Here is a 12895-nt window from a genome sequence, read left to right as displayed (position 1 = left end):
GCAACAAGACAAGAGATCCTGTTTTACCCACTATTCCACTAGAGACCCATAAGGGAGGCTTCATGAAGGAGGGTGGAATGTCCTCCTATCTATCAGAAAAATAGATGCCCAGCAGGTAAGAACTTCCATTTGTCTTTTTGTGGGAGGAGGACTTTCCTAGATAGGATGTGCAGCACAAATCAGGAAAAAAAAACCATCACCTCATGCTGAAAATACTGCAGCAGAATCAAAAACTAGGGCTGGAGGACAGAGTCACCAAGAGCAGTCAGTTTTGTCATGCTCCACAATTTATCCACATGGCAGCTCCGCATATTACTTTGGAGGTGCCCTATCCAAGTAGCCTGCAAAGGCTGCAGGTTAGATTAGCTCAAAATAAACATTTGAGGCTGTCAAAAAAGAAAAAGGAAAAAAAAAAGAATTCCCTGTCAGTTGCAAGATCCCACCACTCCCAGCACTGGGGGATGTGGGAGGCACAGAACCTCAAGGGCCACAAGTGTTTCTTTACCTCCAAGGCATGTATGGGAATAGAGCATCTTCCCCATCCATTGAGCTGGCAAAGAGAATCTACAGTGCCAGCACTTCCATGGATGATCAGTCTATTCAAGAATTCCTCTTGAGTCAAGCCAAACAGAATCAAGGAGAGGCCGGGCTCTAAGGGTTATAATAAATAAAAGAAGAGCTTATTCACCAGTCATATCAAACATGATCTATATGGTACTTTATGAGACTGAATGTAGTCTTCTTGCATCACCCTCAATGGTGTCAGTACTTACAAACAAAACAATGCTTCTGCTTTCTAGACTGCAGACTTTGGTTTTTCTTTGCAACTAAAAGATGCTCACCTGAAAGGATGGGACATAACTGCTCCTCTCTGTTACATTCTACAAAAAATGAATTTTTGCCCACACAAAAACGCATCACATCTTGGGTCTCCAAATCCCACAGAAGAAGAATCAGTCCTTCACTCTCACTTGAGAGTGTGAATAATGCACTAAAACCTGTCACAGATTTACACGCGAGTTTCACACCATCTTCTAGTCCTCCTAAATCTATGCTCTTCCATAGTCTGTCTCTTTGGCCTGTGTTTTGGGGATCTTTTCCTCTTGAGTTTGAAAGGACATGAGCAGCATCATGCAGAAAGGAGGCCTCAGAAGCTTCACGAGTCTTACAGTCACAGTGCTCTAGATGCAAAGGATACTGACACCAAGGCAAGAAAACATTGGCTGCCAAATTTGAAGAATTAGATCCTTTTGTTGTGTCAAACAATGAAGACAAATGTGCATTCCAGGATCTGGAAAAAAGGAGAAAAATCACACCAACATTTTAAACAATGAATCTATGAATTATCTATAGTTGCATTACTTGAACAAAAAGGATTTGTAATAGAAATAAACAGATTGGATAAGTATAGTTTCTTGCCATCAAAACAATGCAAACTAGTCATGGGGAGGAGTGTGTTTAGACACACTTGTGCATCTATTTGGAAATGATGCCACATGTCTAAGCTTATACTAATTCATGCAAACGTTCTAAAGCTATTTTACCAGCAGTATCAGTAGTAACAGCAGGAGCCAGAGAGCTAAAGCGGCAAGTAGGACTGAACAAACATATCCCTCTTTTCCACATAGATGAATAATGCAAGGCAGAAGTTCTGCAGACGTACCTGTCAGTCCGAAATGGATGCTGCATAAGTTTCATGCTGTAATCTGAACTTCTGAGGTCATCCTCATCTGTCCCCTCCAACTGTTCTACAGGAAGGTTGTCAAAGTTTTTCTTGCAAATTAAATGCTCAGGATATTCTCTGTGGGGGAAATGTGTTTATTTATAAATAATATGATTTCAACTCCACCTTTCAACCTTCAAAAGGTTCCCTATAACAGTTAATCTCCTAAAAATAACCAATATACACTGACAATAAATTATAACAATAAAAAACAGTGAGCATTAAAACAGTTATTGAAACCAATTTAAGCAGCAGGGGGAGAAAGTGAGATTAAGACCACAAATGCCCAGCACAATAAAGAGTTTTTAACCATTTTCCTAAAAGTTTCAAGAGAGCAGGACCATCAGACTTTTCGGGAGAGAGAGAGAAAGAGAGAAAGAGAAAAAAAAGAGGGGGGGAAGCTAGAACTGGCCAAGAATTAAAAAAGTAAAAATCTACCTTCCCAATACCACTTTATAGCATATTGTGGCCAACCTACTTGAAGTATAAATGGAGGTCAACAGCCACAACACAATACAAGCTGTTGGCAACCACAGCAACACTGAGATCATGGGATATATTTAACAGTGTAAAAGAAGACAGGATGTCCAGACGCTTCTCATCTTGCCCCTCTGTTTGATAAAGGGAGACATCAACATGGGCAAGATAGGCACCATCCGTAGCATCAAAAATATCTTTGCAACAATGTCAAAGAAAGACACTTTCTGAGTCACATGAACAAGCACACATGCAAAGGAAAACCCACCATCCCGACACAGAAATCCTATGCATGTTTACTTAGACCTAATGTGCAAGACCACTGGACACTGCTTTGAATTGAGATAGTAGACTGAACCATTCCAAACTGCATGCATTTGGACACCTCTTAAGATATTGCAACTATCAGGCACATGGCTAGAACAATCCTCTTCACAGGAAGACCTGGCGCTCCACAAAACAAGCATGATAGAGAAATAGGCTGTGTCAATGCACAGTGAGACAGAGCAGGGGGATCTGTGACCTTCAGGTATCACAGCACCCCAATCTTCTCTGCAAGACAGAGAGGCCCCCTGCAAAGAATTAGAGGCAGAGGCTTAGTTAGCACCAAGTCTGGTGACATGCTGGCGGATAAAGGTACAGGTGCACCCACCCAAAGACAAGGACTCTTTGAAAATAAAGGGTTACTTGTGAGGAAGCTCCTCCTCATGAGAAAACCAAACTCCTCAGGCCAGAGGTTTTCAAGCTTTTTGAGTCCTTGGCTCCCTTGATCAACTACATTCTTTCTGCGGCACCCGTGGGGGCTCAGGAGTCCAGTTATGTCACCCCTTGTCGACAAAGCTGGCAGTCTCTCACCCCTTTTCAAACAACCTCCCTTGTGGAGTGTTCTCTCAGCCTCCTCTCCCCTCTCCTTGGAGTCCTCTGGGCAGCCGCAGCTGCTGCCCATAGTCTCTGAGCTGCCTCCCACCCGCCCCAGAGAGAGGTGCCTCCTCCCAATGCCCCACAGGGGCCTAGGACTTGTCTGTCCATTCCCATCAGCAAGGCCTGGAAGACTGGCTGGCTGGGCTCCCTTGCCCACTTGCTTGCTTACTCAACTCCTCAGCTCCTGGCAACCAGCTCCCATGGCCAGCCCCAGAGGCACCATTTGCCTGGGGAGCTTGTAGCCAGGGCTGCCACAACAGGTATGCAAGGCTTTGGGAGGCAGAGATGTGAGAGGGCATCAGAGGAGAGAGGGAAGGAAAGAGGGACAGAGGCCAATATTGTCGCAGCACTCCTGACCATCATTCAAGGCACCCCAGGGTGCCACGGCACAGTGGTTGAAAATCACTGCCTCAAGCAATCCAGATGGCATCCAGCTGTGCTCTGGGTGGAGCTCTGAAGCTTCCTGGTTAAAAGTCTCCAGTTGCTGGCAGAGTGATTGAACAAAATCCTTGCATTAGCATCCTGACTTGCCTTGTGACTAATGGGTTTTGACCTTGTTTTGATCCTGGACTGTTTCTGCATCTTACCTTTTGTATTACTCAAGGCTAGCACTTTATTTATTAAGAGACAAACAACAACAAAAATATCCATTTATATATTTCAGTATTTGTCTGTTTCTTAAGAATTACTGAGCAACACAGAGAACTATCTGCTAGTGTTTTATTTTACTGCTTATATTATACATTTATTTTGCAAACCACTCTGTGCAGGAGGAAGGGCAGGATTTTAAAACTCAATTTAAAAGGATACATATCCATCCAGATTCCTCTAACAAGAAAAGAACATCTCTGCAAAAGGCAACATCTACTATCCTTTCCAGAGCTTCCGATGACAGATCAAGAAGAAAGCATTCTTCCAACTTTTCTGCTTTCAGTTCTCCTCCAAGAAAAGCAAGTTGTGCAATAATACAGTTGTTGAGCAGTATCAAAGCTTTGCCGTTTTTAAATGACAGCACTCTCACAGAGGAGATTGAAGATAAACCTGCATGATGAGGACAAAAGGGATATTTTCATATTCTAAGATGCAGTAATAATAGGTGCAGAGAAACAAGCAATACAGCACAGTCCTAATAATGATAAATGGATCACCCATCCCACAAGTGGCAAAAGTCAGGCCGTCTGCATTCAATGTTTGAAATAGCCCCACCAACATTTATAAGCATTAACTGTCTACAGCAAGTTACAACTCATGGGCTAAGGTCTGCAATAGATACCATATAACATATTTTGTTTTCTAGACACTGCTGAAGAATAGTCTCCAAATCAATAAACAAATTAATAAACTACATCTTGAATGAATGTTATACTCACTAATATTTTTAAGTTCAATGAGCTGCTTCTGCGTATCTTCACTGCAGCTTTGCAAGAGTGTTGCATCACATTTTCCAACCTCTAGATTAATTTCATATACAAGAAGTTCATGGGTCTTACTGACAGCAAGTAGTTTAAGACTGTCCACTGGAAGGTCCTCATCTTCCACACTCTCCCATGTGAAGCTAGGAAAACAATACTTAATACATGAGCCATACCTCCAATTGTTCTTCTTTGAAATTTTAAGCATGCTGTGCCTTTTAGAGACAAATTACTTAACTGAATTACATTACTGTCCACTTGCACAAAAAATGATCACAAAGCTTAGAAGAACACAGCAGCTGAAAAGGACAACCACCATACAATCAATGAAACAAAAACTCTAGGGAGTGAAACCAATAATAATCTACTTGGGTTTACAATTTTGTCTATTTCTCTAACAAGAGTAGTAATACTTCCTATTTATCCACAGAAAAATTACAAGCAACTCAATTTCATAACAACAGAGGTAGGAAGGGACCAGAAAGTGAACTGGGGAACTGTAGAGACAGCTCACTTTACATGGAGGCTCACAGCCTCACAGCCGGTGGGGCTTTTGCAAAATGGGATGCTGAGCCACAGAAGTGGTTGATTCAAGTGAAACTGGGCAGTAATTGGGGGGGGGGGGTTACTGGATAAACCATCCTCAGTTGTGCTGCTAGATAATTTTGGACTTAATGGTCTGACAGCCCCCCCTTTAGACAACTATGTGCATTATTGCCATCATGAAGGCCAAAACTGACACTTCTCTTCTCTACCTCACCCGCAATCCATGCTTTACAACTACAGTACTTCCACATTCAAGGGTTGCCAACAGAGGCTTTTGCTGATGTGTCTCCAGCCCCCTCTCCTAAAATGAGGTTTTAAAGAAGCAACAGGATAGTTTGTATGGTGTGTCTTTAGTTGCAATGCAGGGGGGGGGAGTACCCATGACAATTCCTCTGATTTGCAAAGGTGCTAAAGGCCCCCAAAAGGTTGGCGAGACCTAATGATGATAATACTGAGGTCATATGCATCTTTTATCAATGCACCATCATGAATACAGCAACAAACCCATATGTGCTGAAGCAATCATTAGAATTGGTACTGTTACAGGTGCCACATAATAACGCTTTCTGCCTTTGTAAGAGCTCAAACTTTTAGTGTGGCAGGCACCTTCATTGTACTCTTTTCATAAGGTTTTTTATTATTATTTTCGTTTATAACACATAAACATTTCGGTGCCTCCTAAAAAAACAGTGTCTAGTCAAGCCTACTCCGATGCTTAGAAACTTGATGCGAGCCTTTAATCTGTTTTAGCCTAAAGTTATTTTAACTTTTCGAAAACTTAAAATCATGGTTAATTTTTCTCAATAATTCCACTGTTTTATCTTTCTTTCTTTCTTTTTGTAAACCGCTTTGAGACTTCCCTTCCCCCCCCAGTCAAGAGGTTAAAATATTTTTTGAATTTTTATGCAAAAAAAACCCAAACAGCTGCCCCGACATTTACGTGGGGACAAACACTCTTTTGCTGCAGAGAATTGCTGTGCTTCAAAAGCAATACAGTGCAGTAGTAAAGTTAGCCTCTGAGATCACCATGTGGGTGGGTGCCTGCGCGGCCGTTCCCCGACTATGACACGTTTTTAAATAGGAGGAGGGGCTGTCGCTGGGGGGAGGCGGGGGTCAAGTCCCTCACATGCCTCTCTCTATGTGGGGGGGCGGGGTCGACGCTGGACCTGGGCCCCTGCAGGCCCGATTCTAGCTCCACCCCCACTTACTCTTCCCAGGTGCCGGGCAGGGCGATACTGCCGTCCCCGCTGGGCCCGTCCTGCCCGCCGTCGAGCCGGGCTGACACCAGCCCCGTCAGGCGCAGCTCCGCCCCCGTCACGGTCGCAAGCGCGTCTCGGCCGCCGCTGAGCTTGGCCCGGGTGACGCCCTGGCTGGGGCTGCGGAACGGCTGCAGGAGAACGCGAAGCGACCCAGCCTCCGACGCCGACTCCATTCTCCTCTTTCCCTTGATAGAACCGCGGCCGCCGGGTCCGTGGGTCTCCTCAGAAACCTACCGCGGCCGCCGCCATCTTGGAGCAGAGCCACAACAAGAGAACGAAAGCCAGGAGGGCGGAGGCCGACCCTCTTCCTTCGGACTAACCTTCCCAGAATGCCTCGCGGGGCTAAGCAGCCACACGACGGGCGGCGAGTGGGAGCGTTGCGCGTCGGGAAATGTAGTCCTCGCAACTGCGAAATCTGGGCGAGGGAGCGCGTTGGGTGGCGGGAAATGTAGTCTTGGTTGAGAAGAGTGCGCGTTTATGAGTACAGCGTCGCTTAGCCTGTGGAGCGTCCCGCCCACCCCGAGACCGGAAGTGCCCGCGAGGGCCGCCTGAGGTGCTGCGGGCGGGCCGGTTGATGGAGGTTGCGAGCGGGCTTGGTTCGGGGCGGGATGCTGTCGCTGGGACTGCTCTGGCGGGCACTCTCTAGCGGGGGGCATGAGGCCCGGGAGGAGGAGAAGGACGACCACCAGGCCCACCACCGGCCCGAGGCCCCGAGCAGAACTGCCGCCGCTGCCATGGAGCAGGAACAGGAGCGGGCCCTGGAGGTCTACGGTCAGTGGCTCCCCAGCCCCGTCCCTATCCAGGCTTCACGGGGCGGGGGGTCTTTCGCGGGCAAGGAGCCTGCTTGCCTCGCAGTTGGAGGAGGGGGTGTTTAAAAAGAAAACCGAAACCTTGAAGCGGTGTACGAAGAAAATAAAGAATAAGATCAAAATTAAAAACAAAAAACCCCAAAAGCAACTCTGTAAATCATTCAACATATACAGGTAAAATCAACAATAAACCGAAAACAGTTTAAACTGCATAAACACACCTCTCATCTGAAACGACAAGGCGCTAAAATGCATTGAGACTGCAGCACAAACTAAACCAGCAGCCAGGTGTGTCAGAGTGCACGTTAAAATGTACAACTTTTAATTTCTAATTTTTACGAGAACTTACTTATACAGCCCACTGTCACTAATGACTAGCCAGAGGAAATAAATGCGTTTTTAGCAGAGTCCCAATTAATTCTGGTGTTGGCACTTGCCTGTGTGTCCCAGAAGGGAGGGGATTCCAAAGAGAGGGGGCTGCTACCCAAAAGGCCTTCTCCCCCTTGCTTATGGCCCATGGGATCTGTGGGCACAGCCAGGAGGGCCTCATCAGACTGCCCTGGCTGCTAGGCAGGGAGCTACGGAAGAAGGCGATCCCTCGGGTACCTGTTATAAGTTGGAACGTAACCCTGATCCAGTAATTTATTGGCAGCTAGCATGAGGCTCTTTTAAGCACACTGTAACATGTGTGTGACAACAGTATGCCAACTAATACATTTTGCGTTGGCTTTAATCCAGGTCACTCTTAAGGGCAGCCCCACATAGAGCTTATTGCAGTGGATCCCAAACTTTTTGGGGCCACCGCACTCTTGGTTCCATAAACTCATCCCCACTGCCGTTAGCCGATAAAAAGCATGATTCATAATAGTGGTTTACATGACCCATGAAGGAAGATAATAATCAAATTCCAAATTGTAACAATTAATTGCACATTTATTCAAAATCCAATTTTAGTTCAATTAATTTAACAAATAATTTAGTTTAATTAATCTAAAAATAGTTTTAGTTTAATTAGTTCAACAAAACTGTTGAACTTGGTCCAGTGATACCAGCTTTTCAAAGTCTGATAGTCATTTACATCTCCAGTCCCCTTGTCTCTTACCTCCCCCCACTCAGGTAATCCCTTACCCAGGTTTATTGCAGTACAGTAGTTCCTTTCTTGAGGATAACAATGCATGAGACACAGTGACAAGATTATTTCCAATCCAGAAGAGACCAAAAAAAAAAGTCCAAATCCACTTCACAGTACCCATTTGCTTGCAGGCTCACTGGTCATGAAGCAATGAGCCTCAGAACACATTTAATATGTTGTTTTCTCATTTGAAATGTCACTTGCAACCTTTGTTCCTCCAAAAGGCCAAGAGGGACCAGATTGTGAAGAGTCCTGGCAAGGCTGGCATCAAACTCCCTTTTATGTCAAAAGCAAGTGGATTTGCAGCTGACTCCAGGCCTAGAGTTTGACCACTCAACCTTTCCCCCATAATTAGACACTTGTGATCTGTTTGTTTCTGCTTAGATATAATTCGAACTATCCGGGACCCAGAGAAGCCCAACACTTTAGAAGAACTAGATGTGGTGACAGAAAGCTGCGTTGAAGTGCAAGAAATTGGGGAAGATGAATATTTGGTCACAATCAGGTTTACACCAACAGTACCTCATTGTTCTTTGGCCACTCTCATAGGTAAGATAAGATAAGATAAGATATCTTTATTGTCATTGTCCCCTTGCGGGAACAACGAAATTACTTGGTTGCTACATCCACTCAGATAAAGCATTCCACATAATCCAAAATTACAAAACCTAATTAAAAACAGTAAATATAATACAAATAACAAGTAAAATAAGATGACTTTCCATTTAAGGCCAAAATCGCTCTAGAGAAGAAACTGAGACGGCTCGTTCTTGCCTGCATAGTTCTATATCTCCATCCCGATGGCAGGAGCTGAAACAAATTGTGACCAGGGTGCGTTGGATCTCTTGATATGTCTAGTGCTTTTCTATGGCACCTGGTTGTATAGATCTGGGGGGGAGGGGGTTCTTTGAGCAATTTGTGAAGTTGCCAGTTTTGTGACATTAAGTAAACAAAGATATTGGACAGCCATATAATAGGACACTCAGTTCTTCTGGAAGCATTTCTGGATTTGTGTGTTGAAACATGCAGCAGCATTGTGAATTAATAAAGTTGAATGGGTTGCAGGACCTTTCATGTTGAAAAAAGTTTCTTTTAGGGATAGGCTTCTTTGGAACAAAGTTAACCTTTTTTTTGCAAGGCAGACAGGAGACTGCGTCCCTGTATAAAGCTCAACACAGTGTCCTGATCCCAATTAGAGCTCATGCCCTGGCAGTGTGTGGTGTGAAACCCATCAGTCTTTCACAGCTTATTACCAAATTGTGAAGCAGTTCTGTACTTGAAAGCAGATTTCAAAAATGGATGCCACTCACTTAATTTCCCAGCCTTTTTCACAGTTTAGAGGAGGCAACGCCTGCCATCTTTAGAGCAAGATACATTGAGATACAAGGCCAGCTCTCCCTCACATGTTTATAAAACTGAATTACAGATGGTTAGGCAATATGTTTTGCTGCATGACCACATGCCACCAACTCTTTTGGAAGAAAGATAATGGAAGGGTAGCGCTTGAAAAGAAAAATGACATCTTTTTTTCTTTAAAATGCAGGGCTGTGTTTGAGGATCAAGCTGCAGAGATGTTTGCCTTTTAGACACAAGGTACGCAATTTGTACACTTTGTTTGCATTTCTAAAAACATACTGCAGCTGACTCTCCAGAAATGCATGCTTAGAGGTCTTTATCTGGCCACACATTCCACTTCCAACTTCCCCCAAAATGTTTTGCATGTTTGCTTGTATGGGGAATTTCAAGGGGTGGTGTTATCTGTTGCTCACGCAAAATGTGGTCTTAGAAGAGGACGCGAAATGAAGAACCCAGAGTGCTTCTGTTGGCAGGATTTCCAGAGGGATTGCAACCATGCTAATCTCTTGCAGGAAGAACAACACAGTTTTGTGACTAACACATTTATTGTTGCATAAGCTCTCACTCACTGCAGTCTAATTCATCAAGTACACTTCATGCATCTGGTGAAGTGGTCTGTGGTCTACCAAAGTTTAAGTCAGGCTTCCTCAACCTCGGCCCTCCAGATGTTTTGAGACTACAATTCCCAGCATCCCTGACCACTGGTCCTGCTAGCTAGGGCTCATGGGAGTTGTAGACCAAAAACATCTGGAGGGCCGAGGTTTAGGAAGCCTGATTTAAGTCATAATAAGTTTGTACAAGAGTCACATAATTTTAGAGTTGTAAGGTACCCAAGGGGTCATCTAGTCTGTCCCTGAAGGACAGGAATCACATCTAATCACAGTCTTTAAGGTACCATAAGAATTTCAGGAGTCTGTATCATGTACACACCTTTGGCAGGCATGTGAGAACTACCAGATTGTAAGAGGCCATGCTTCCTTTCCATATAACAAAACCTGGAGTGAATGTGGACATTGCATTGCAGAGAAAAAGAGAGGCCTTTCATATTGCAAACACAAGTGAGACTTGCCCATTACAGTGGATCCTGGGGTTACGTTACCTTCGGGTAACATAACTTTCGGGTTGCGAACGCGGCAAACTTGGAAGTGTATTCTTCCGGGTTTCACCACGTGTGCAGGCGCAGAAGTGCTGTGCGCACCTTGCGCATGCGCAGAAGCGGCACCTCTACTTGCAGTTGTTTCGGGGTATGTATGGACCCCTGGAACAAATTACATTCGTATCCAGAGGGTCCACTGTATAGCAAGCCGTCGAAACAGTGTTGTGTATTCTGTGCAGATGCATTCCTGTGATAAAAACATATTAAGCAGTCATTTTCTCTCTAATGTAGTTGGAAATCTACATTTCAGAGGGAGCGCATTCCACTGAGGAGGACAGTAAGTATGTCTTCAGCTTGTGTCGGGGAATAAAGCAGCCTCTTGATATACATCACCAAGTGTGTGTGTTGAATTTTCCTGTTGAGCAAGTCTTAAATCCTCTGTGTGGCAGTCAGGCTGGGAGGGCCTGGCACCCAACACCATAGGAAGTGATGCATATGAGCTAACCACGCTGAAGCACATTAGCTTCTGCTTTCATACTTGTTTGCAAGATCTCTTGCAATCTTAGCATTGCATGACTTCTCTATTTATTTATTTATTTATTTATTTATTTATTTATTTATCATATGCCCAAAGGTTCTGGGGCGGAAATACATAAAATTAAAAAACAAAGTTAAACAATATTGTTGAAACTCTCCAAGATAAATTCCGTACAAGCAGAAGCAATCAAAATCCAATCCAATGTCCCGTTCCCACAGGAGACACCAAAATAGATGGCTTTAAAAAAGAATTAGATAAATTAACAGAGGAGAGCTGCCACCGTGGGTCGGAGGCAGCACTGCTTCTGAATATCAGTTGTTGGAAACCACAGGAGTGGAGAGGTACTCAGGTGCTGCTTGAAGGTTTCCCACAATAGGCATCTGGTTGACCACTTCTAATGTTCTTAAAGAACCCCTGGCCATTAGGTCCAGTCGTGACCGTCTCTGGGGTTGCGGCGCTCATCTCACGTTATTGGCCAAGGGAGCCGGCGTACAGCTTCCGGGTCATGTGGCCAGCATGACAAAGCCGCTTCTGGCGAACCAGAGCAGCACACGGAAACGCCGTTTACCTTCCCACTGTAATGTTCTTACCCTTCCCTAAAAGCCCCGTAAGACGATGATGAGATCTAAAAGTTGCAGGCATTGGACAGCAGATTGTGGGAGGCATTCACTGAGCTCTGATCCTTGGTGTGGGTGTGTGGCTATATTCCAGCGCGTTTGTGTTGGTCATTAACCAAAGGCTTCTTGTCTCCCCCCCCCCCCCGTTGTGCTACAGTTAACAAGCAGATAAATGACAAAGAGAGAGTCGCCGCTGCAATGGAGAATCCTCACTTGCGGGAGATTGTGGAGCAGTGTGTTCTGGATCCAGACTAGCAACCATGACAGCAGCTCCTGTTGACCTGGATCTTTCTGGCACCTTGGTGTTCATGGCTTTTGGGGCGGGGATGGAGGCCTTGAATTTGATACTGGACAGTTATTTGTACCGCCTGTATATTTTTAATAAATTATTTTATAAAAATCCATTTAAATTACGAAGGAGAGTGAGCCATGTATAGTCTTAGATTAATTTTGAGGGACTGTGAGAAGTTCATAATAAAAAAAATTATTATGAAACCATTCTGTTGCCACCTCATGAATTTACATTGTAATTTTTAAAAAAACAACTGATTTTGAAGATTGAATTTTACATATTGTTATGATGGAATGTGTTTGATTAGCTGCCAGTGTGAGAGATAAATAAAATACAGAGTTTTAGAAGTTGTCTTCAGTATCATTTTTTAATGGTGTAAACCAAAGTAGATTAAGAAATATATATTTAACTAGGCATTTCTGCAGACAGGTAAAAATAATGTGGTAGCTGCAGCCTTGTAGATATTTAAAGGTAAAGGGGCCCCTGACCATCAGGTCCAGTCGTGTCCGACTCTGGGGTTGCGGCGCTCATCTCGCTCTATAGGCCGAGGGAGCCGGCGTTTGTCCGCAGACAGCTTCCGGGTCATGTGGCCAGCATGACAAAGCTGCTTCTGGCGAACCAGAGCAGCACACAGAAACGCCGTTTACCTTCCCGCCGGAGCGGTCCCTATTTATCTACTTGCACTTTGATGTGCTTTCGAACTGCTAGGTGGGCAGG

General features: G+C 44.5%; 2 protein-coding genes across 5 annotated transcripts in view; one reads left to right on the top strand and one right to left on the bottom strand.

The window, feature by feature from the left end:
* SPG11 (SPG11 vesicle trafficking associated, spatacsin) overlaps positions 1-6645 on the bottom strand; it is a 31459-nt gene extending 24814 nt beyond the window's left edge. For all 3 annotated transcript variants that reach the window (XR_004693595.2, XM_035131867.2, XM_035131868.2), the window contains exons 1-7: positions 6288-6645; positions 4492-4676; positions 3932-4162; positions 2202-2397; positions 1664-1801; positions 843-1291; positions 506-651 (exon numbers count right to left, since the gene is read on the bottom strand). Coding sequence is in view for 2 of the 3 variants with exons in the window: in XM_035131867.2 (XP_034987758.2) it covers positions 506-651; positions 843-1291; positions 1664-1801; positions 2202-2397; positions 3932-4162; positions 4492-4676; positions 6288-6511 (1569 nt within the window). In the remaining variant the exon portion in view is untranslated. The remainder of the gene's footprint in view (positions 1-505; positions 652-842; positions 1292-1663; positions 1802-2201; positions 2398-3931; positions 4163-4491; positions 4677-6287) is intronic.
* Positions 6646-6709: 64 nt separating this feature from the next.
* CIAO2A (cytosolic iron-sulfur assembly component 2A) lies at positions 6710-12525 on the top strand. 2 transcript variants are annotated; one of them, XR_004693596.2, is made up of 6 exons: positions 6710-7109; positions 8664-8828; positions 9010-9110; positions 9823-9872; positions 11023-11068; positions 12044-12136. XR_004693596.2 is itself a non-coding variant. In XM_035131871.2 (5 exons), exons 1-5 carry the CDS (start codon positions 6947-6949, stop codon positions 12139-12141), a joined length of 522 nt encoding a protein of 173 aa, XP_034987762.1. In that variant the 5' UTR covers positions 6783-6946; the 3' UTR covers positions 12142-12525. The 2 variants fall into 2 exon arrangements, 1 of the variants encoding a protein (XP_034987762.1); XM_035131871.2 differs by lacking the exon at positions 9010-9110 and having other exon boundaries at positions 6783-7109; positions 12044-12525.
* Positions 12526-12895: the final 370 nt, after the last annotated feature.

Source organism: Zootoca vivipara, chromosome 14 (assembly GCF_963506605.1).
Source record: "Zootoca vivipara chromosome 14, rZooViv1.1, whole genome shotgun sequence".
In the NCBI taxonomy this organism is placed as follows: domain Eukaryota; kingdom Metazoa; phylum Chordata; class Lepidosauria; order Squamata; family Lacertidae; genus Zootoca; species Zootoca vivipara.
Note: the sequence above shows the minus strand (reverse complement) of the source record. Positions and strands in the feature narration are given on the sequence as shown.